The following is a 25,579-nucleotide window of genomic DNA, read 5'->3' as shown; positions in this document are numbered from 1 at the left end:
AGATTATTGATAAGAATAATTACATAAAAGTTTAAAAATTTTTTGCCAAAAATATTACTAACAAAATTAGAAAGCACATAGCAAAAGAATAATACACTTTCTGAAATATGTCCAATGAAGGATTAATATCTTCGATATTTAAAACAGATAGGAATTGCATGAAGCTACAGAAGAGTAAATGATCAAAAATATATTAGTGAATGTTCAGATTAAGAATCAATTGTAAATTAAGACAATCAATTGTAAATTAAGACAGTATGCCCTTGTTGAGGTGAAATGTGTTTGTTTAATACTGGAAGGATTAGAGATGGTGTAGAAGAGGAAGAGTAAGTTGCTGGTGGTAGGTAAGTTCAACCTTTTAATGGTGATAGGGAGAGCTGTTTGCCAATATATTTCAAGAACTTTAGGGTTTTTCATATTCCTTAGCTCACTTTTAGTTGTTTATGCTAAGGGAATAATCATAGCTTTTAGGATGCTATTTACATTTCTGTTAATAAAATATGGAAAGCTTAGTAGCAATCTAAGAATCTAAAATAGGACATTTAGCTAATAAAAGGTCTGAATCAATAAAATGGGAATTTATGCAGTCAAATACAATATTTTAGAAAATAATGACACAATTTCATGATGCATTGTTATGTAAAAACAAAGGTTATAATAAAACCTTTGTATGGCTTACAAACCTGTAGTATGTAAAGTGAGGTTCTACTTCTATTTTAAAAGTGTAAATATAAACCACAACTTCTTTATCCATTTGTCAGTTGATGGACATGTAGGCTCTTTCCATAATTTGGCTATTGTTGAAAGTGCTGCTATAAACATTGGGATAAAAGTGCCCCTATGCATCAGCACCCCTGTATCCCTTGAGTAAATTCCTAGCAGCTTGGCAATGAGAATGAATGAAATCTGGTCTTTTGTAGCAATGTAGATGGAACTGGAGAGTTTATGCTAAGTGAAATAAGTCAGGCAGAGAAAGACACATACCATATGTTTTCACTCATATGTGGATCCTGAAAAACTCAATAGAAGACCGGGGCGCGTGGGGGTGGGGGGAGGAGAAGGGGTGGGGAAGGTTACAGAGAAGGAAGGAGGCGAACCATAAGAGACTCTTAAATACTGAGAATAAACTGAGGGTTGATGGTGGGAGGGAGGGGAAAGGGGTGATGGGCATTGAGGAGGGCACCTGTTGGGATGAGCACTGGGTGTATGGAAACCAATTTGGCAATAAAGTTCATATTAAAAAAAAAGAAATAATACCAATAGTAGATCAAGTAAAAACACTCTTCCTAGAAAAAGTTTGTACTAGTAAAATAACCTCTGATAGTTCAAATAGTTTCTTAACCTTCAAATAGTTTCTTAAATAGAATTAGAGTTTTCAGTAGTACTTTGATCAAACATTTGGGAATACAAGGAAGAAAACCTTACCAAAGGTTTCAATTGTACTTTTCTATAGGAGTTAAATAAGATCACTACTCAGTTGGATCAAGTCACTGCAAAGTTACAGGATAAGCAAGAACATTGCAGTCAGTTGGAAAGTCATCTTAAAGAATATAAAGAGAAACACCTTTCTTTAGAACAAAAAACTGAAGAATTAGAAGGTCAAATTAAGGTTTGTATAAAAGATATTGAGTGTATTACTTATATTTTCTGCTACTGTAGTAATGGAAACTGATGACCTAGAAGGAATCAAAGGTTTTAAATTTGCAAACAAAGGTGAAGTTGTGTTATAGAATTTTAAATTACCTGGAATTTTTCTGGTCTTAATTTTGAATTCCATTCTTAATTTTAATTTCTTTATTAATGAGTGGCTTTTGTAAATGACAGTTATACTGGTTCCTTTGTAATGTTTCAAAAAAAACAACCAACCAGGGATTTACTCTGTAATTACAAGGAACTTACCATTTTGTTGTCGTTGTTGTTATGAAGCCTCTTCTGTTCCATCATTCCTATCTCCTTCCCTCCTTATTTCAGAATATATTTCACATATGACAGAACTCTTCACTTTTTAAATTTTACATTTATATCTTTTGGATTTTGTCTTTAGTTTAATAATAAGTTTATGCTGTGGTAAACTGCTTCTTAACTTCAATTCCAAGTGAAATTGTTGATGTACTAAAGAGATTAAATGAGTAGACCTATCAGACAAGGGTTTGACCTGAGTCCTTTGTCCTTGAAATGGGATCTACTATTGATTAAACAAAGATTTCTCAAATTACTATATATATGTAAATTATACCTTCACAAACAGAACACTTCTGTAGAACTATTGGATGTGTACATGTATATGTGTATATCCACACCAATATAACATGGAAAAAGAATTACATTTTTAATTCTATTTATGAGTTTCTTTTTCTTTATGGCCAATGATGATAGTAATGACACATTACTTTTTGTAATAATTTGAAAAGAACAGAAAAACGATTTTACTGAAAAGTATCCAATGAGAATTCTTTTTGGGAATCTTTTACAAATAATTGTTTAGAACCGAGAGTGTCTCTTGTGATAATCAGATCTTTAACATTTGGTAATTATTTTAGGGAGTATTCCATATGTTTTTTGTAATTATTTGTTACAAAATTTTACAGTTGCATCAAAATCTATTGTAAGAGTCGCATAAGAGCTATAGATACCTAGGTTGGTTTATAAAATATTTAGGGTGCAAAATTATTACAACTATGCAAGAAAATGCATTACTCCTATATATTCAAACTTTATATTTAACAGTTTGATTTTGCAAATTTGCAAAAATGCACACAGTTATATGTATATGTATGAGACAGAAACTACACTGTGAGGAACAACAGTCTCTAAACCAAGAATTTAAAGGTGCAATATCAGGAATTCAGCTGTCTTTATATTTAGCGGCAATAGGTACTAAGGAGAAGGATGATATGACAACTCCATTTTAGTTTTGAATATTTACAATTACATCAGTGTCGTTTACTGGATATAAAGGATAATATATGTTAATGAGCCTATGTATGAACCTGTTACCTAGTTTTTTCGTACTTGACTTAATAACTTTTACCCTAGCAATAGACACAATTATTTTAAGTTTATTCTGTTATTTAGAGTTAATTTTAAAAAACAGAAACTTGGTGACTGCCTGTCATGTACAAAGCCTGCTGGTAGGTCCTCTGAAAGATTCCAAAATAAATAGTTCCTTTACTTAGCAGTGGCTTCAGAATGGAAAATGTGTTTTTTGTTATAACATAAACATTTTATGGTTATTACTCTGTGTTATGTCAACACCAATTTGAGTATAAACAAAAATGTTATATTTAATAATAAGTGGGTAATTATTGACATTAAAATGGTTACTGTATTCTGTTTCTTTCATAGAAACTAGAAGCTGATACTCTTGAAGTTAAAGGAAACAAGGAGCAAGCTTTGCAGGATCTACAACTGCAAAGACAGCTGAATACAGATTTAGAGCTTAGAGCCACAGAATTGAGTAAACAACTTGAAATGGAGAAAGAAATGTAAGCTAAACTACTTAAGGGAGAGGATTATAAACTAAGTGTTAAAATCTTCTGATTTCAGGTGTGCCTGGGAGGCTCAGTCAGTTAAGCGTGCCACTCTTGATTTCAGCTCAGGTCATGATGTCATGGTTTGTGGGATCAAGCCCTGTGTGAGGCTCTGCGTTGACAGAACCTGCTTGGGATTCTCTCTCTGCCCACCACCCCCGTGGTGTGTGTGTGTGTGTGTGTGTGTGTGTGTGTGTGTGTGTGTGTGTGCGCTTGTGTGCGTGTGTTCCCATTTTCTCTTTCCCTCTCAATCATTTTAAAAAACTCTTGGGATTTCAGTTTTGCTATCACAGTGCTTAAAGATTTATTAAATGTTTTTTCCTATTGGTTCTATAATCTGATGTTAATATTGAATGAAAAATAAAACCATCATAGTATGGTTAAATTTACCTTCACTAGAAAGGACTGAAAATTTGGGGCATCTAGTCTCTTTTCAACAGTAATAGGGTATTCATTTATCTGGGTTAAAGCAATTGTTTTGAGTTGTTCACTGATTTGAATAAATTACTCTGAAATTAACAAATAGAGGAGTATTTATATATATCACCCAAGAGCAATCAGGCTTCTGCGTTGAGGGACTATACCAAGTAGGGAATGTATACTTTCTTACAAGAAATGACTTATTTTAGCTTTGTGGTACATCTTGACAGATCGTATTTATGAACACAAGGGAAACACCAGAATCAGTGTACCTTTTAACAATTATTGAAGTAAAATTTACATACTGTTAAATGCACAGATCCTACATATAAAATTTTGAGTTTTAGTAAGTGTATACTCTGTGTAATAATATGCCCTCCCACCCACAACATTTTCATACCCATGGAGTTTCCTCGGGTGCCCTTCTAGTCAATACCTTGTAGAAAACCACAGTTCTGTTTTCAGCCTTCATAGATTAATGTTGTGTGTTTTTGAAATGAAATCATACAAGTATGTTCTTTTTTTTATGACTGGCTTTTTTTTTTTTCTCAATGCACTATTTTTAGTTTTGTCTGTATAGTTGAATATTATTCCACTGAATGCATTACAGTTTGTTTATCTGTTTTCTGTTGGTGAGTATTTTTAGGTTGTTTGCAGTTTTTAGGTGTTATGAATAAAGATGCTATCCGTTCTTATACAAGTATTTTTGTGAAAGTACAGGGCTGTGGTGGAGTAGATGTATGTTTAACTGTATGAGAAATTACGAAACCTTTTCCCAAAATGGCTGTACCATTTTATACTTCTACTGGGAATGTTTCATTGCTTCATATCCTTGCTAGTATTTGGTGTTGTTGGTCCTTTAATTTCAGCTATTTATTGAATATGAAATGGGGTCTTATTGTGGGTTTAATTTGCGTTTCTTCACTGTGGAGTGTCTGTTAAATTATTTCACCTATTACAAAATTTTTCCCCATTGGGTCTTTTTATTACTGATTTGTAGGAGTTCTTTATATATGCAAAGTTCTGATTCTTTGCCAGATAGCCAGTGAGTTAACCAAATAGATTATCAAGACTTTTCCTAACAGCTTTTTTTTGTTTTGTTTTGTTTTTTGTTTTTTGGTGATGTCTTTAAGTGAAAAGTTTTAAATTTTGCTTGAATTCGATTTGCCATTTATTTTTATTTAATGTTTAATGTTTTGTGTCATTTCGAAAAAACCTCTGCCTATCCCCAGGGTTTATGAAGAATTCTCTTATGTTTTCTTCTGGAAGTTTTACACTTTTAGTTTTTACATTTAGGTCTAAGATCTATGTTGAACTTATTTTTGTGAGAGGTCTGAGATGGAGTCCAGGATCACCTTTTTTTCCTGTACATCATTAAGTTGTTTTGGTACCATTTGTGGATAAAACTTTTTTCTTCCAGTGAGTGGCCTTTGGTGCCTTTGTCAAAAGCAGTTTACCTAATATATGTGAGTTTATTTGTGGGCTTTATTCTGTTTTATTGGTCTATGTGTCTATATGATATCCTGACATCAATACCGTCCTATTTTGATTTTTGTATCTTCTTGGTATAGGTATTGATATCAGGCTGTATCAGCCCTCCAACTTAATTCTTTTTCAAGGTTGTCTTGGTTAAGTTCATTGCTTTTTACATATAAATTTTAGTATTAACTTGTCCATTTCTACAAATAAAATTATTGGGTTTTGATTGGAATTTCAGTGAATCTCTAGTTCACTTTGGGAGAGAATTAATGTTTTAACAATACTGAGTCTTCTAATCTGTGAACATAGTATATTTCTAATAATTATGTCTTCTTTAATATCTCTGGTCAACATTTTGTTGTTTTTAAAATAGGGATCTTGAATATCTGTTGCTAAATTTAATCCTAGAAACTTTGTTTTTCAATTTTATTGCAAGTGGAATTGTTTTTTAAATATAAATTTGTGATCACTTGTGGCTAGCATAAACATACAATTGAGTCTTATCTATTGACTAGCCTTGTTAAGTTTGCATTTTTGTTTTCTAGAGTTTTTAGAATTTTCCAAGTGGACAGTCTTGATATATGTGAATTAGCAACAGTTATCCTTTTTTTTTTTTCTTCAGTATGTAGGTCTCTGATGTTTTTTCTTTTTTCTTGACTTACTGCTAGCCAACACCTCCAGTGAACATTTGAATGTAAAAAGATAGTAGATATCCTTGATAGGAAAGTAGATTCCTTTCCAGCCTTGAGCAGGAAACATGAAATACTTCATTGTTAATTTTGAAATTAGCTGTAGGTTTTTTATGGATTCCTTTATCAGATTGAGCACATTTCTGTATATGCTAGTTTTCTTAAATTTTTTTATTAACTTTTTTCTGCATCTATTGTCATGATCATATGTTTTTTCTCCTGTATTCTGTTAATATGGTGAATTTTATTGATTGCTTTTTAAATATTAAATAACTTTGCTTTCCTGGGATAAATCCCACTTGATTATCCTGTATTATTCTTTTTATATATTACTCTATTTGACTTGATAATACTTTGTTTAAAATTTTCTTTGCATTCATGAGGACTACTGGTTTGCAGTGTTCTTTGGAATCATGGTTATGTTGGTCTTAAAAATAAATTGATAGTATTCCCTCTTCCCCTCCTTTCTTAAAGAGTTTGTATGTGATGAGTATTATTTATTTGTTAAATGTTTTATTGAATTCACCAATGAACCAACTGGCCTGAAGTTCTCTCTGGGTTGCTTCTTAATTTGGAGTTCAATTTATTTAATAGATACAGGGCCATTATTGTTTTCTAACGTTTTAGTTGAGTCAGTTTTGGTAATTTGTGTTTTTGAAGGAATACATCCATTTCATCTAAACTTCAAATTTATTGGTATAATGTTCATAGTATCATTATACTTTTTAAGGTCTGTAGGGTCTATAGTGATGTCTTATTCTTAATAGCAGTAATTGGTGTTCTCTTTTTCTTGATCAGTCTAATTTGGGGTTTGTCAATTTTCTAAAAGAATCTTATAATTTGATTTTGTCACTTTTGTGTTTAATTTATACCTCATCTTCTCTTTAGTCGTTTCTTCCTTAGATTTTGGGTTTAGTTTGCTCTTCTCTTTATAGTTTTTTAATGTGAAACCTTCCCTGTGAATGTTTACCTTTTGTAGTATCTGTTTCATTTTCTCAGTTCCTCACCCTCTTTGTATTTTGTCAATGCCAGATGTCAGGCTTCTGCAGATGGTAGTTACATGTCTTAGTCTAGTGAAATCAGTATAGTAGACAGTTTTTTAACAGATGGAGTAAATTACCTTGAGGAAGATTGTCTTTTTTCTATTTTGCACTAAGTGCTTAATGGGCTTATGAAAGCTCTGAGTATAAGAATGAATTAGTTTAGAAGATATTAGAATCTAAAATATTAATTTATGCATGAAATTTCAGATGTCCTTGGTGGCCGAGAGGGTATGTGCTTCCAGACTTAACCTAAATAGTGATTAAAGCCGCAAAGATGAGCTATCTTTTGTTCACTACGAAGATAGAATTAATCTCTTAGCTTGTTCTTGATGTTGATGCTTGGATTGGGTCTTGCTACAAGATCTACAATGGACACAAAACTCACTAGAATTATGATGGGTAAAAACCAGTTCCACCCCATTCATCTGGATGTCTTATGGGAGGGCTTGTGACCAGTCACATTACAGTAGACTTTGCCTTTAAATGTTAAGTAGGCCACTGTGACTTGACAGACTTGATCTGTAACAAGGGTATGAAGAGTTTTGACTCTCAGTCCTACAGATGGAAGCCGAGAGCCTGGGAAAGGTACCCTTCAGGAAAATGAAATAAAACCCATCAGACTGATGATAATTAAGTTGTTTGACACCTTCATGGTTTTGTCTTTGGAAGTGATGATGAAAGATTTCTTGTTTTCACATCTAGTAGAGTGGATCCTGATGCTTTGAATTTGAGGATGTAGAGGTACATTAGATACCTTAAATGGCATTCCTTCTCACACCAGTACACAGGTATTTGGGGAGCACATCTGATCCTTCATATCACCCATTGAGTAGTTTGTCTTCTCTGGAACCCAGTCATCAGTCCATGAAGATCACTTCTGAGTTAGTTCTTATTCTCCTTCCTGAGGTCCCTATGGGCCCAGTGTTTCTTTCTATTTCTAATGGGTTCAGTGTAAATGCGCCCATTTCTAGTCTATGTTCTAATAATGTATGGTTCAGAACTCACTCAGAGACTTCTATATCATTTTGAGGTAGGGAAACCTTTTAATATTAAAGGGTTTTTTTTTGCCTATATACTTTATGGAAATGTTTTTTATGTGGAGTCTTGCATTTCTACTGTACTACATAGGAAAAAAAGGGCCAAGGAAACACATCTGGGATTTGACTGAACCTTATCTCTGATCCCAGGGCTCAACCCAAAGAACAGGGTAAAGTTTTCCCTTTCCCAAGGCCCACCTACACCTATGTATCTAATTCTCTTTCCATCTCTCATCTTATGATGTATTTTCATTACTGTACAGTTAATATTTTTTCTAATCTCCTTTGAGATTTTTTTTTTTGATGCATGGGGTTATTTAGAAGTATATTGGGTTAGTTAAAAGTATATTGCTTACTTTCCAAATATTTGGAGATTTTCTAGATAGCTTACACTTATTGACTTCTAATTTAATTCCATTGCGAACAGAGAACATACTCTATAAAATTCAGCTTTTCAATCTATCTTATTTATGACCCAGTGTATGGCTTATCTTGGTTAATTTTCCATGTGCACATATGTGTATTCTGTGTTAGATAAAGTGTTTTATAACTCTCAATTAAATCAAGGTGGTTGATAATGTTTAAAAAAATTCTTTTTGTTTGAGTATAGTTGACAGACAATGTTACATTAGTTTAGGGTGCACAGCGTAGTGATTTAACATCTCTGTATGTTATGCTGTGTTCACCAAAATGGTAGCTACCATCTGTCACCAGACAACATTATTATAGTACCATTGGCTGTGTTCCCTATACTGTACATTTTGTTCCCTTGACTTATTCATTCCAAGTAAAGTTGTTTAACCTTCTGTATCTTTGCCATTTTTTTCCCTCTGGTTGTTCTGTCCGTTTCTGAGAAGGGGTGTTAAAGTTTCCAACTATGATTGTGGATTTATTACTTTAGTACCCTTTTTAAAAATAAAGTTTTATAGTGACCATGAAAGCCTTTATTTCTGTTTTGCCTTCTTTGGTTTACATAATCTTATGATTTTATAATAATTATTTATGGGGAAGTTAAGTAGCATGGTAATATATATCAAGTCCTAATTTACGGTTGCTTGATAGGAATTATAACTGTATTAAAAGGTAAAATAATATTAATGTAATGACTTTTCTGATTGTTTTTAAATTTATTTATTTATTTAATTTATTTAATTAATTTATTTAGAGAGTGTGAACAGGAGTGGGATAAAGGGAGAGGGAGAAAGAGAATCTTAAGGAGGCTCCATGCCCAGAACGGAGCCTGATGTGGGCACGATCTCATGACCAACCATGAGATCATGACCTGAGCTGAAATCAACAGTCTGTCACTTAATCGACTGAGCCACCCAGGTGCCCCAGTGTAATGACTTCTGTTTATACCTTTGAAAATCGGTGAGGTGCAGTATCCTATGAATGCACCCAACTCCCATCTTTTCTAGCCACTTAGAAAGTAAAAGTAAGTTTCTGGGACTAAAAGTTGAAAATTTTCAAAGTGTAAATATTCTGGTATTGTATGAATACCCAACTCCACAAATATGTGGCTAGTACATCTTTTAACAACCTCTCTTTAGCATATTATTGAATTTATGCTGATTATAAAGCATCAGAAATAGTATGTATTCAAGAAATATTACTTTGCATCCAGTTTCATTTTCACTTTTAGAATTGTTTATCTTTAATGTGTTTTTCTTTTAGTGCATAATTTCACTGAATTTGGTTCATAATTTTGTTCATAATTTTATCAAAACAATAGAAGTTTTTAACTTTCTTGAAGCTATATTTTCATTTCCTTATTCTTACAGCTTTTTCATTCAGGTGTAGCAAATTTATGTTAAGGGACAAATGATAACAAGTTTCTTGAATAATCTGTTAGGCTCTAGGATTAAAGTAAACCTTTTTTCTCTGTGCTTGAGATGAAATTTGCCTTATTTTTTTTCTGGGTTAATCATGTTTGAAGTTTAATACCTAAAAGACAGCATAATGTGTTGTATGTTTTCAAGGAATGAGGCAAAATTCTCTATATGCTTGGGGGCTAACAGTGAGTAGGTTCTTTAAGGTACACGAAAAACTTTTCTGGCTATTGTAGATTAGAGAGTGTGCTATATGTTAGAAGGTCTGCTATATGTACAGTTTGGGGGGGCATCTATTGCAATAGATAAGACTGGATTAAGTCAGGAGAATTGTTAGGTAGTCTTAGCTTTACCACTAACTTATTTGACTCAAAGAAAATCATCTCTGTTACATGATCAGATCACATTTAAGGTTTTTTCAGTTGTGTGGTTTTATGACATTAATTTATTTTTATTCTGAGCTACACAAGGAAGTTTCAAAACTCAGTAATTATTAATTTTTCGTGGTAAATTATGCATCATTTAAAAAGTTGTTTCTTAAATATCTAGAGTATCCAGTACAAAGTTGGAACTACAGAAAAAATCTGAAGCTCTTGAAAATATTAAGCAAATGCTTACCAAGCAAGAGGAAGAAAAAAAAATCCTTGAACAAGAAATTGAAAATTTAAGTCAAGATGCAAAGATGCAGCACAAGGAATTGAATAACAAAATTCAAACAGCAGCAGCAGAACTGCAAAAATCGAAGATGGAGAAAGAAACTCTAATGGCAGAGCTTTCTGCGGCCAAAGAGAATTTATCAAAAGTTTCTGATTCTTTGAAGAACTCCAAAAGTGAATTTGAAAAGGAAAACCAGAAAGGAAAAGCTGCTATATTAGATTTGGTTAGTTGTTTATGTTTACTTGGTTAGGTAGAAATGATTTTTATTTAAAACGTACTTTTGTTTCTGCCTAATTCACTGATGACTTTTTAATCCTACATTTCAATGATTTTCATTCTTGCGAGGAAATGAACTGGGATTGCTTAACCTGAGAAAAAGATATTGGTGTTTGTAAGTATAATTTTCCAGAGGCCCAGGAAACTTTCAGTTGAATAAACAGTTTTTCTTTATTGCTGGTATGATGCTAGATTTGGGAGACTGCCTCCTGTTTGTCCTCAGAGAGATTTTCACAGAGAATATAGCTGCTGGTTCAGACATTATTCACTTGCCTAAAAACCAGAAAAGGATCAGAAAGATCGTGACTTTTAATTCTGGCACTATAAACTTTCTACTTCTCGACTGAATATTCTAAAACTCTAGATAATACCATGCCTTGGAGATACCATAAAACACATTTAAACTATATGGAAAAAAAGTCACACAGTCTCAGGAAATTCTTAACGGGGAATGTATTCTCAGAAATACTTTAACCCAGAATAACAGAGTAGCAGCAAAGGTAAAATTCTTTTGTTCTCAATGTGAAGATCAGTGAAAGTGTTTAGTAGCACAAAAGATATATGGTATTAGTATGTTACTTCTATGTTTCTTTCTGTTTGGAGAAATCATCTCCTACATGTACATCGTCCCTCTTAAGTTATACGTGATTATTCCTTATTTATTCTTTTAATGCTTTCTTTCACAAAAATTTCCTTTTTTCCATTTTCTTAAGGATTGTTATGCTTTTAAAATAGCATGACAAGTTAATTATAATTAATTATGTGATATAAAATGTGGATTCCAGAGAATTCCAGAGTATTCTGCTGTTGGTTGATGATAGAAGTTCTTAACCTTTTCCCGTCCCTCTACCTTTATTGCTGTAATATTTGCCAGTTTTGTAACTGAAATGGATGATTCTATCCCATTCTAAACTATCAGTGATTCTGGTTTATTTCTATGTGTGGATCTTACTAAGTGTATAAATCAGAGTTCTTAAACCTACTACAAGTATCTTCTGCATAATGTAGTTTTTTGTTTGTTTGTTTGTTTTAGGAAAAAACTTGCAAAGAATTAAAGCATCAGCTTCAAGTACAGACAGAAAATGCACTTAAGGAACAGAATGAACTGAAAAAGTCACTTGAAAAAGAGAAGCAAGTAAGATTTTCTTTTTCTGTAACATAAAATATGTAAAGAATAATAAGTTCTATATTTACAAAATATTTTCACACTGATACTTAAAGGAGGTTTATTTCTCTGAAACATAATGGATCACAAAAAGATAGTATAAAATTGTCATTTGCGTTCTACCTACTACTAAAAAGATTTAAGCTAGTTCATAATAAAAGACCCAAAATAAAGGATTATAATTCATAAAGTTAATTGAATCAACTTACTATAGAGTTATAATTAGATAACTTAGATTTGGGTACATTATTATGATTGAAAAAATATCTAGATAGGCTTTTAATAGAAATAACATTTTAAGGGCTCTTTATTTCATGGACATTTATATTTAATGGTATGTTAATGGTTGTATAACAACAGATTCTTTTATGGTTAATGCTTTTATTGCTGTCCATAAAAAACAAACCAGCAAATGAGTAAATAAATGGGTATAATATACAGCTGTTATTCTCTGAAGACCTACCTCTTGCGGTTAGAACCCAGGTATATAGTTTTTCTAGAGCTATGATTTGATAAAAGCAGCAAAACCTAGTCCTGAGAAATCTTTAATGTGATTGTAGTCTGGTTGTTGATGGAGAGAAGACACCTGTGTTTTAGATGCCTTTAAGTGGAAAAATTATGGTGACTTACTACCCGAGCTCTGAGTTCAGATTGTCCAGATTTATATCCTGCCTGTGCCCTTTGCTCGTTATGCTGACTTGCCTTGCTTTAGGCACATTACTTAATTTCTCTGTGTTCCTGTTTCCTCAGCAGTAAAATGGGGCGAATAAGAGAATCTGTGCCAGAGGATTATTATAAGAGATAAATGGGTTAATATATTTCAAAGTCCATAGAACACTTAACAAAATAAGCAAATAAAAGCCCAAATGTTAGCTGTCAGTTTCTCATTGGTTATCATATTATAATCATCATTATTGTTACACTACCCGTCTTCTGTTTTGCACAAAAATACTTCCCTTTGTGTTGGAGATGAGCTGAAGCAACCATACGTAGCAGTGAAACTTTTCAAAATTAACTTTGAATATAGTCAAATGCTCAAATTAGGTTCATAATATGCATAAAGCATGAAAACATGACTTTGGCTGGAAGGGTGGGAGATCATAGTGGTTCACGCTGACCACAGAGGAACCTCAGTGTGACTTTTTATAATACCTAATTTTGAACAGAAATAGATCCTAGTAGACTGTAAAAACAAAGTAATAGCACAATATGTCCCAGATCTCTAAATAAGGAAACTATTGAATGGTATAGTTTAGTGTCATCAGACAGATACTAAACATACTTGCGAAAAATGATTTTAGTTTTATCATAGTTCATATGGAGCTGTTCTTTTTGGTTAACCATGGCCATCAGACTAAGTTAGCATTTTGAGAATATTCTTGAAAGTCAGTAGACATTCCAGCAATCTAAAGATTGATGTTGATATTCCTATTTCCTATGATACAAGGTAATAGCAGTTTCGCTCATTTACAAGCTCTATCCAAATATATATTTACAAGTTAGAAAGGAAGGTAAGATTAAACAAATATTGACGATTAATCCAGCATGTCATCTAATAGCAAATAGTGTCAGTTATGAAAGCTCCGTGAGGGCAGGGATTTTTTTTTTTTTTTTTTTTTTGGTTTACTGTTGATCTCCTATGGCCATGGCCATCAGGGGAGTGGTGGTTTCTACCTGAGTAGTGCTTGGTGTGTAGTAGGTACTAAATGTGTCTTCATGGAATGAATGCTAAACAGATTTTATTTTCTTTAGACTTCTCATCAGTTGAATTTGGAACTCAGTTCAATGCAGGGACAAGTGGCACAGGCCCAGAATACTTTAAAACAAAAGGAAAAAGAAGAACAGCAACTTCAGGGGAACATAAATGAGCTAAAGCAATTGACTGAACAGAAGAAAAAGCAAATTGAAGCACTCCAAGGAGAAATTAAAATTGCTGTTTCACAGAAGGTAGTAATATGATATGTGTTTACTTTCTATGGGAAGACAGTCTTTGCAGTTAAGATAATATAACACAGATGAGTTGCAACAGGGAAAAATTTACATGTGCTCACAATTTTTTAAAGTATTTTCTAATGTATAAATAAGCACTTAAATATGTAATTAAATAATATAAATCTGGATTTCCATTCACTATAACCACGTTTTTAGATAATGTTTATTTAAAATTCTAGTACTAATGATTTTTTTTTTTAATTTTTTTTTTTTTTTCAACGTTTATTTTATTTTTGGGACAGAGAGAGACAGAGCATGAACGGGGGAGGGGCAGAGAGAGAGGGAGACACAGAATCAGAAACAGGCTCCAGGCTCTGAGCCATCAGCCCAGAGCCCGACACGGGGCTCGAACTCACGGACCGCGAGATCGTGACCTGGCTGAAGTCGGACGCTTAACCGACTGCGCCACCCAGGCGCCCCACTAATGATTTGATAGACATAAATAACAACATTTAATGAGATGGGAGTAATTTATATAACCTCTCTAGTGTATTAGAAAATTTTAAAGGAATTTAAAAATAAATTATCCTTACCAAGGGAAGATAAGAACAAAAACCACAAAATAGTATGCATTTAAAAAATTAAGGAATGTAGGTTTCATAGAGTTATAACTGTTTGATATTTTAAGTTACATCTTTAATGGTTTCCATTTCTAAACTATTCTAATTTTTTATTAAGTATCTATTTTTTTTATTCTTAAGTATGTTTTAATGCTTGTCCACACCAAGAGTTGACAAAGTTGTATTATACTTAATATTTGAACAAAAAGCTTTTCCCTACTGTTGGTATGTGCATATCAGTTGGTCCATGGAAAAGAGAAGAGTGAAATCTCTATTATGTAGAACAAAGTATGTCATATCATTAAGAGTTGGCTATCATATTACTAGAGAAAATAAAATTAACCTTGCAAATAGGTAATTTATGTTGACCACTGTTTTTATAACCATTATTAATGCCACTTTACAAAAGAGTAATTTTCTAATAAATAAGAGTAGACAAATTTGCCTGTGCATTTTTGGTGTTACATATAATCCTAAGTCAGGATGTAATTATCACAGTGCATATTTTGTTGTATGATTTGATGTCTTGAGGTCATTCTTTTCTCCCAAATCTGTTAGCCTCATATTCAGGTATTCCCCAAATCTTCATTTTTATAGCATCATAACTTCATGAATTAAAAAAAAAAAAAAGCCCAACTATTTTTAACACAATTTCTCTTGAATTATTCATTACAATATGATTTCTTTTAGATTAATGATTAATGTATGTGCCCATACTTTGTATGACTTTACTAGTTGACACCATAAGAATTATGAGATTTAAAGGAAATGTTTTTATTGATAGTTGTCTTAGTTTGGGTTGCTATAACAAAAATATCATAGACTAGGTGGCTTAAACAGTAAATGTTTATTTCTCACAGTTCTGTAGGCTGGGCAGTCCAATATAAAGACACTGGCATATCCAGTGATATGAAGACCCATTTCCTGGCTTGTAGGTAGATGCTTTTTGCTGTAGCCTCATAAGGCTGAAAGAGAGATTCTCTCTCTTGTGTTTCTTCTTGTAAGGGTACTAATCCCATGTATGAGGGCTAATGACTTCCTAAAGGTCCTACCTCCAGGAGCACCTGGGGGCTCAGTCACTTAAGCATCCGCCTCTTGATTTCAGCTCAGGAAACCATGATCTCATGGTTCATAAGTCTGAGCACCACTTCTGGCTCTGCACTGACGGTGTGGAGCTTGCTTGGGATTCTCTCTCCCTTTGTCTGTCCCTCCCCCATCTGCATGTGTGTGCACTCGCATGCGCACACTCTCTCTCTGTCTCTCAAAATAAATAAATAAACTTTAAAATATTTTTTTAAAAAAATGTCCTATTTCCAAATATTATCACATTGTGGATCTAGGCTTCAACATGAACTTTTGGGGAGACACAAGCATTCAGCCACGGATGTAGTTAATTTATGTTAGTGTATGGATGCTAAAATAAGGAGCACACTTTTTAGATTGGGGGGAATTTTGAATGGCTAGCCAGTCGCTATAAATTAGACTTTAAATTTAAAGTAACTAGGTGCCCCTGGGTGGCTTAGTCAGTTGAACATCTGACTCTTGATTTCAGCTCATGTCATGATCTCACGATTCATGAGATCGAGCCCCATGTTGGGCTCTGCACTTTCAGTGCAGTGCTTGGGATTCTCTTTCCTTTCTCTCTACCCCTCCACTGCTTGTTCTTTCTCTCTCTCAAAATAAATAAAACTTAAAAAAATAAATTTAGACTAACTGGAGAATCACTGAAAGGCAAGTATGTTTTGGTTTTATTGAGAAGCAGTGTAGCATGGAAAGAAGGACATATGTTGTAGCTAGTCAGATCTGAGTTTAAGTTTCATGTGACACACCTTAGGGTTATGGTCACAGGGAAGTGGTTATCTTTCCGAGATAAATGAAATAGAATCATAGAGTTGTTGTAAAGATTGAGAAAATGTATTTAAAATGCCTACTACTGTGCCCAGTGCAGTACAGAAGCAAAGTGGTTCTTGGCTATTAAGTGGAAATATAGCAAACTATGACCTAAGTGTGTCAGTGTGCATGGTCGACTATGCAGCGATGGTCTGTGACAGTTAATCACTGGCCCACAGTGAAATAGGAAAAACAAAGATAATGTTTAAATGGGTATAAATAAGTGTGTGTGTACACTTACATAATGCGTGGCTACACACACACACTTTGGAAATGATTGTTTGAGAGCCAAAGATCAAGAATTCTGCAAGTAGGTTATAAGTCATTGGCCCCTGCACCAACTTTATTTGGAATCTGTTATGGGAATTCAGAATGAATAAGATATGGCCCCCAACTCTCAATCAGTTTGTAATTTAATGAGGAAGTAGATATGTAAAGAGAAAAAAAAACCCCTAATGTATAAAGGAGAATGAAACCAGAACTTAAACAGAAATAGAAAAATTATAACTTAAGGGAAATTTTGACTGGCTTTCTAAGGAATAGCATTTGCACTGGGCCTTTGAAGATGATTATAATTGTGAAAGGTTAAACAAGAGGAATTTAGATATTTCAAGGAGATAAAACAATATTAGCAAAGTTTGCAAGACTTAGAAAATGTTGTTATAGAAGGTTACTCAAGTTGGAGTACATGATAAGTGAAGAAGCGAGGGGAGAATAGGGCGAATAAGGGAGAAAAAGAATCAGGTGAAGTCAGATCACAGTAGATGTTGTATAGTTGTTTCCATTTTACAATTTTAATATTGGAATATTAAAGACTTTTAAGAAGGGAGGAGTGTGATCAGACGTGTTTTACAGCAAAAACTGGTCGGTTTGTGAAGGATGAATTGTAAATGACTGACCCTCCTGTATCCTTCTTTGGAAGTTTGGGTGTATATCTGTTAAAGCAATTATCAAACTGCTGCATTGGTCTGGTTTTGTTTTTGTTTTTGTTTTAAATTGACTTCTCCACTAATAGATTTGAGTTTCTCAAAGTCAGAGAACTGTGTGTTTTGACAAGCATTGATAATTTTTTTAAATGAATGAATCAGCCTGTCAGAGTAAAGATAATGAAGGCCCAAGTATGAACCCAAAGGGCTTTTATGGTCATTACTGAGACTTTGCAGAGGGCTTAGTTGAGAGCCATGAAGGTGACTAAAGGGAAAGAAAACTAGATTTGTGGGGAGGAAAAAAAAAAGAAAAAAAATAGTATTCTGTAAAAGAAAATATATAAGTGCAGTATAGTCTTCAAGATGAAGAAAGACGTACAGGAATTCTTCATCATGAAGAATCTAAATTGGAGGGAATGAAAAGGAGGTGACATGGGGTGTTCTGAGATAACATACAGGGAGATCAAACCCCCTTTCCTCCATCGGCAGTTAGCACACCTCCTGTCAACCTACCTCCTAACTCTCTTGAATCCATTCCCTTTTCTCGTTTCCCACTGTCACAGTCTTAGTCCAGGCCATTTTGTTCTCTTAACCAGGCTATTATAAGAGCCTCTTAAGAGTCATTCCATGCTTTTCCACCTCCAATCTATTTGCCGTTCATTCCCTTAAGAAATATTACTAGGCACCTATATTATGCCATGGCACAGTTTCGGGTTCTGGAGATCTAGTCATGAACAGATAAGGAACCTGTTCTCGTGGAGCTTACACTTTCCTGGGAAAGAAACTAAACAGGGTGATGGGAAAGACAGTGATGGGACTGAGTCCTGCTAAATGTTGGGTGACCAAAGAAGCTTCCCTGAAGAGATTTGAGCTTGAAAGACAAGAGCTGTCCATACAAAGGTCCAAGGGGACTAGTGCAAAGACCTCAAGCTATGACAAACTTGGTATTTTCTAAAAACAGAAGACCAATGTAGGTTAAGTGTGGTGGAAGAGAGGAAGACTAATATGAAATGAGCTCAGAGAAGTAAATAAGGGCCAAAGCATATGCATGAAAATTTATAGATTAGAAGGTAACAGAGAATAATATACTTTGTTCTAAGGATAATTAGAATTGATTGGAGAATTTTGAGCAGAAAATGGTGCAGTCTAACTACAGAGAGATAAAGGAGAAAGCAGAGAAGACATTGAAAAATGGTTGCAATAGTCCAGACAGTACATGATGATAGAATGAATTAAAGTGTTAGAAGTGGATGATTTGAAAATCTATTTTGGAAGTTTGGGTCATCAGGACTTGCTGATAGATTAGATGATGAGAGGTGATGGAAAGAGGAATCAAGAATAACTCTACAGGGGCATCTGGGTGGCTCAGTCGGTTGGGCGGCCGACTTTGTCCCAGGTCATGATCTCGCAGCCTGTAGGTTCGAGCCCGCATCGGGCTCTGTGCTGACAGCTCAGAGCCTGGAGCCTGCTTCGGATTCTGTGTTTCCCTCGCTCTCTGCCCCTCCCCCACTCACACTCTGTCTCTCTTTTCTCTCTCTCAAAAATAAATCAACCTTAAAAAAAAAAAAAACTCTACATTTGTGGCTTGTGCAAGTGGATAGATGACCATATTTATTGGAGGAAAGAAGCTTTTTGATGAGCAGCCTTGCTGTCAGGAATCAAGAGTTCTGCTTGAGATAGATCTCTGTCAGTCACTGAGGTGGAGAGGTCAGGGAAGTACTCAGTTATAATGAGCCCAGAGTTCAGGCAGAGAGATCAGGGCTAGAGACACAAATTCTGGAGTCAGTTGTCAATAAATGATATTTAAAGCCATAGTTGAGTACAGTTGAGATCTTCTAGAGAGAGAGAGACTGTATATGGAATAAAAGAAGGTCAGAACCCTGGCATCCTACAATATTGAGAGGTTAAACAGAAGAAGAGGAGCTGGTAAAAAAATTTAAGACGGAATGACCAATGAGATAGGTGCCCTGGAAACCAGGTTGAAGAATGTTTCTAGGAGGGAACATCATCAACTGTTTCAAGTACTGCTGGGAGGTGAAGTCAGCTGTGGACAAGGACATGAATAGTGGGTTTTGGAACAAGGGGGTCACTGGTCATTTAAATAGAAGTTGCATTGAGGTAGTGTATTTATTTTAAAAGCCAGTGCTTATTTTCATACTCTGCACACATATATTTTAATTATGTCATAATTTGTGTATATCTTCTGAGTCTTCGTAAAGACTAAAGACAAGTTTAGCGTTTAGAGGAGTCAGATCTTTGCAAGATTTCTTTTTTCTGCCTTGTTGTTAATAAACACAATCTTGTAGAAATGTCCTAAGTTATTCTAGAATTTCAGGGAGTAGAAATGATGAACGCAGTAATGACTTTTTTATTTCTTTCCTATAGAAATTTCCCTTAGTTCAACCTTAAATTATATCATCTTTAAAGCATCTAGCACTGTATCTTCCATCAGAATGTGGTTGTTACTCTCAGTCTCCTGAGACATTGATACTTGGGACTATCCAGTGAAATGCTTTTTTCTGTATGTAATGCTTTTTCATTTTTTGGTTTTTAAATTGGGACTTGTTGGATTTTGTATTTTGTAAATCTCTTAAGTTTTTTAGGGCATAAATACAGTTTAATTTGTTCTCAGGGATCTTCTTGTGTGGATTTCATTTTGTATTTGTGACTGGTTTGTGATATGCATACTGTTCTAAATAGCTATTGTGTGTTCCAGACAGAGCTTGAGAATAAATTACAGCAGCAGTCAACACAAGCAGCCCAGGAACTTGCAGCAGAGAAAGAGAAAATGTCAGTGTTACAAAATACCTATGAAAAAAGTCAGGAAAATCTAAAACAGCTTCAGTCTGATTTCTATGGGAAGGAATCTGAACTTCTTGCCACAAGGCAAGATCTTAAGGTATAGTAAAATATATCATAAAAATATTAGGAAGTTGTTTATAGGCATTCATTAAATGGTTGATTTGAGACCAGATAGACAAGGTAATGTTAGTATTTGTGGAATATCATGCTTGTTTTCTATTAAATTATTATTTTTGGAGTAATACGCTTTTTAATGAAATTGTTTTATATTATAACAAAATATATGTTAAATATGGGCATTTAAAAATAACATCCATAACAGTAAAATTATTTGGAAATATACTAATTGCTACATTATTAGCTTATCTAAAGGTGTCTTCTTATAAATGTAAAAAGATAACTTTGACTTTAGTTTTTATGTTGGTCAGCTTCCCAAGACTACCAGAATGTTTAATGATTAAAATTAGGAGATTATAGCTCAAAGTAAACTTAACCTTAATCTAATTATCTAAACACTTTTGGGATGAGCACTGGGTGTTGTATGGAAACCAATTTGACAATAAATTTCATATATTAAAAAAAATAATAATTATCTAAACATATATTGTTTGTTCTTGACAAATCTATCTGATTAATGTATCATGTTTATTAAAATGAAGAATATGGAAAAAAGATAAATAATTTTTATGCAGTGTTATTAAAGTATGAGTTCCCTAAGATAAATGGAACGTTTGTGTTCTTTCCCACAAGATTCAGCTAGTTCTTTTTTTTTTTCTTTTCTTTCTTTCTTTTTTTAATTTTTTTGTCATCATGAAATGTTATGCTTTTTGTTTCTTTCCTTTCTGGTTTCTTTTAATTTGTTAATATAAAGTACATTATTAGAATTTTGTTGAAAATCACAGGATATTTTTAGACAACATAAATATACTGTGTCTATATTTTATCATAGGCTGTTATAAGGAAGGCTTTCTGAAGGAGGTGGGACTTGAACAGGTGCTCAAGGATATATAGAATTTGAATATATAGAGAGTGAGTCCTGAGAAAGGTCATTTCACTCAGGGGCACATTTGAGAAAAGGTACTGCAGGGAATGAACAAAGGCAGGAGACAGTTACCAGTTGCTAGCATGCTGGTTTGTGTCTGGAGGATAAATTTGGAAAGATTGGGATCAAATTGTGAGGTTTCTTAGATGCGGAGCAAAGATGATTGGAGTTTATATTTGGGGGTGGAAAGGGGGTGAAGGGTCTAAGCAGAGGAATAAAATGAAGAAGACAGTACTTTGGACAACTTAACAGGGAAGAGGTTTATAGATAGCTTGGATTGGACCCGGGGAAACAAGACGTAGGAAGATTAGTGAAGAGGCTGTCTCCCTTCCTCCACAAATTCCATTAATCAAGGTGTGAATTGACTAGAACTGGGCTTAAAGTTCAAGAGGATGGAGCAGAAGAGATTAATGGGAGAGACAGGATGAAACAGGAGGGCTGGATGCAGACAGGCTGCAAGGGCACTGAGGGAACTAGGGGTGACTAATGATTTGACAAAGAAATAGGAAACTTGGGTCAAAAAATTTTCATGGTGCCCAGTTGTTATAAGAAAAAAAATACCACCTGACATTTAGAAAATGTCTTATTTGCTATGCTCCCTAAGTAGCTTTAAATCTTTTTCTTTTTTTCTTTCTTTCTTTTTTTTATTCCTTTAGAACACTATTAAAAGTCAGGGAAGGTCTGTGGAAGAGTTTGGGCTTTATTGTGAAAGCAGTAGGGAACCACAGAAAAGATTTGCTCAGATCTGTAGGTTGGGCCAGTGACTGGCTGAGAGTAAGGAGTGGATCATGGAGCAACAGGGCTGAGTGTAGAGACCAGAGAGGAGACAGCACTTGGTCCAGGTGCACACGATGGCGGCGTGGGCAGTAACAGTAAGGATGGGGAATATGGATGGATTAGAAGGGTGTTTAGCTGATCAAGGAGATGAAACTTAATGATTGATTGTACAAGTCCTATAGAAATCACACCTTTTTTTCATACAGATATATTATTTACCCAAGAGCATTACATGGTGACAAGACTTGGATCTTTGATCAATATTCTTTCATTAAGCCAACAGTGGTTTTTATTATGCTCGAAAGCTATGTTGTATACTAATAATTTTATACATGAAAACAAATCAAAGGCATGGAGAAAAAAGAGAAGGGCAGAGAGTCAAGCCTGCTGAGAAGTTTTCCAGTTGTTAAGAGGCATGGCTAGGTCCTCTATTCCAAAGCCTCCTTTTGCAGACAAGACTGAATGAGGCCTGGCGTGGTTTGTGACAGACCCAGAATTGCACAATAACAGAACCATAATTAGACCTCAGTTCTTGTGATTCACAGCCCTTTACTCTTTTATCATCACTAGGATTTTTAAATATGAAATAGAATATTGCTAAATTCTATTATTAATGTTTCCAAAATGAGAAGTATCTGAACTACTTAGGAAGCTAAAAAAAAAAAAAAAAAGAAGAAGAAGAAGTAAATTCCTCGAGAACTTGAAATGATATTTATGGACCAGAATAAGAGATGGTTATCAGCCATTATTTTTCTTTTGCTTCAGTGATGAATGATCTTGTTGCATGTGAGAGAGAAGGGGAGAGGTTGAGAACTTTGTAGCATGACACCTACCTAAGTCAAGGCTGCCATCTGTGGGCTGATATTGTACATCTAGATACCAGTAGAATGGAAAACAGGCTGGCCTGATCCATGCTTTTAGCCCCATCTGCTGGATTATTTATGAAATACTTATGTTTGTTGACTGTATATTTCAAAACGGCTGTGCTGTGTGCTATTCTTTGCTGTCGAAGAAAGGTAGAAGTGGAATGTAAGTGTACATTTTGCACCCTGAGTAAAGTGAAAATTCTAGGATAATAAGTTTAGAATTAAATATAAATCTTTATACTATTCCTTATATCATTTAATCAGACATCAAGAAAATAATAAACATTTTAAAAGTTTATTTTGGAAGAAGAGTAAAATTGTGGAGCAGACAAAAAACAATAGCTACCAGAAAACACTGCAGAAATTTCTTTTTTAGCTACACTGCTGTAATTTGATTGTGGTATTCAGGGTCAAGATTGGTAGTTGATCTACTCAGGGATTTGCTTGTTCCAGTGGGAGTCAATGGGTTAAAGATAGGCCCACAAAACTGTTGAATGGGAGAGGGGAGTTCCCCAAAGGAAGATATGCTGAGTAGGTGAAAATAAAATGGCCTATAACAAGAAAGATAAAAGGAATATTTAAAATACATGGCAGTGTATCACTGAATGGCATTGACAGATATTCAGAGACAAGGTAGAGCAGTATGTCAGCATAGCCCAGATTTTGAGCTTGACTTTAAAGATTTAGTCATTGGGTCTTGGGAGTTTAAAATTTTATTGAGTATTATTTAAACCATGGGCAGTTTGGAATTCTTGTGGTCAGAGATTGGGGGAGCTGTTAATTTCAGGCTCTAGCAAGCCTTGGTGTTGTTTAGTATTAGATCCAGACCTCTGTTACCTGATAATAATTGCTATAGACCGTATGGGCTAGGCTTTGTCAAATTTTATTATCTTTATTTGAAATCACTCTCACCCTTTGTGATGCTTATGTCAGTTCCCACATGTACCATGGAGCCTTACATAAACACATTTCAGGGAAAGTTCTCGCACTCACTGTTTTTCTGTGCGTTTGGCATTATAGCAAGTGCTCTTCTGCTACGTACAGCTTCCATTTTATGTGGAAGCTACATAGCCAGCTTCTTTTCGGGCTACATAGCCAGCTTCTTTAAGTTAAGGACTGTCTTTTACCTTACCAGTGTACTCAGTTAATGGCTAACAGCTTGGTTAGTAAAGGACTAGATGACTTTAGGATTCTTTAAAAAGAAGCCTTGGGATTTTTAGTGTTCTCTAGAATCCACTGGAAATCAAACTTCATTGATACCAGAAAGACTTCAGAACTGGGTTTATTTGTAAGGAATAAACTGTCTCTTTAGGGAACCTTGAGAAACCCCTTAAATACAGTCTTCATTTAAAAAGTATTTGTTTATTTCTTTTCCATTGGATGCTTACTATAGTCAAGCCTAGCCAGCAGGGATCCTTCCCAAATTAGATCTTCTCCCTCCTTTTCAAAGGAACTGTATCTCCAGAATAAGAAAGATGAACTTCTTCCAAATGGTAGAAGAGCATCGTGGAGTTCATTGCCTTCCCTTCTGATTCTTTGCAGTTGCAGCTGAGAGTGGCAAGGTCCCTGCCAGTTTCCACTACTCACCTGTTACCATATCTACCCCAGTCTGAAATCTAAGGGGCCACAAAGCTTGCCCTTTTCATAAGCTTTGGCTTCTCAAAATATCTGGGCTTTAGAACAGTCAGTAACTGTGGGCAGTGTTAACTGACAACACTGTTTCTGCCACATCGATGGGAAGTGAAGAGGATGGGGTGATGGCCTTCTCAGAAACAGAACCCCATGTATCTGGTTGACTTTCTTCTTTTGGTTCACTTGATCAGGTTTGCAGATGTGAAATACAGTTGTTGGTTTTTGTTTTTTGTTTTTTTCCCAAGACAAAAACTATTTATTGAGGATTTCAGCATGTCAAGGGACATATATGTATATATTTTCATATATTACAAGTCTGTTCGATACGATCCCTTTTTATTTGATATTCCTTAATATCACTTAGCTAGTAGTACTTACTATTTCTAGAGGTTTTGGAATTGCTTCAGTTTTATTAAATATCTTACACTAAAATGTTTTTCGTAGGCAAGAGAGTTAATGGTCTAGTGTCCTTTCTCTTTTACATGATCTTACTAAAGGGCATAACAAGCTATCCTTTTATAGTATATTGCTTTCTACTATACTTACGCTGTTATGTTTCTGTTGAAATTTGCTAAAAACAACAAAAAAGACATACAATAATTTGGGGAAATTGGTTTTTTGTTTGTTTGTTTTTTGTAAGTCTGTAGAAGAGAAGCTTTCTTTAGCACAGGAGGACTTGATTTCAAACAGAAATCAAATTGGAAACCAAAATAAATTAATTCAAGAACTGAAGAGTTCCACGGCTACGTTGGAGCAGGATTTAGCAAAGAAAGAGCAACAGTTGAAGGAGCAGTGTAAAACGCTACAAGATATTAAAAAAGAAAAGGTATTTCATTTTCTGACTGAATCTAGAATCTGAGAGTTGCGGTGTCTTTAGAAATCATCTAGTCAAACCTCTTCTCCGATATGGGTATCACTTTACTTCAATAGCTCTCCTTAGATGGACTTCTAGTTTCTGATACAACAC

At 34.4% G+C, this 25,579-nt stretch overlaps 1 protein-coding gene across 1 annotated transcript in view; it reads left to right on the top strand.

Moving 5' to 3' along the window:
• Positions 1-25,579, top strand: part of EEA1 (early endosome antigen 1) — a 115,900-nt gene that overhangs the window by 80,505 nt on the left and 9,816 nt on the right. Inside the window, exons 17-23 of the mRNA XM_047065385.1 lie at positions 1,454-1,609; positions 3,346-3,485; positions 10,577-10,907; positions 11,994-12,095; positions 13,878-14,072; positions 20,210-20,392; positions 25,253-25,438. Coding sequence (XP_046921341.1) covers positions 1,454-1,609; positions 3,346-3,485; positions 10,577-10,907; positions 11,994-12,095; positions 13,878-14,072; positions 20,210-20,392; positions 25,253-25,438 — 1,293 coding nt within the window. The remainder of the gene's footprint in view (positions 1-1,453; positions 1,610-3,345; positions 3,486-10,576; positions 10,908-11,993; positions 12,096-13,877; positions 14,073-20,209; positions 20,393-25,252; positions 25,439-25,579) is intronic.

Source organism: Lynx rufus, unplaced genomic scaffold (genome assembly GCF_022079265.1).
Source record: "Lynx rufus isolate CCGP_SWC_20201006 ecotype Redwood Valley unplaced genomic scaffold, mLynRuf1.p SCAF_7, whole genome shotgun sequence".
NCBI lineage: Eukaryota > Metazoa > Chordata > Mammalia > Carnivora > Felidae > Lynx > Lynx rufus.
The sequence above is the reverse complement of the archived record's forward strand: the minus strand, read 5'-3'. Positions and strand labels throughout refer to the sequence as shown.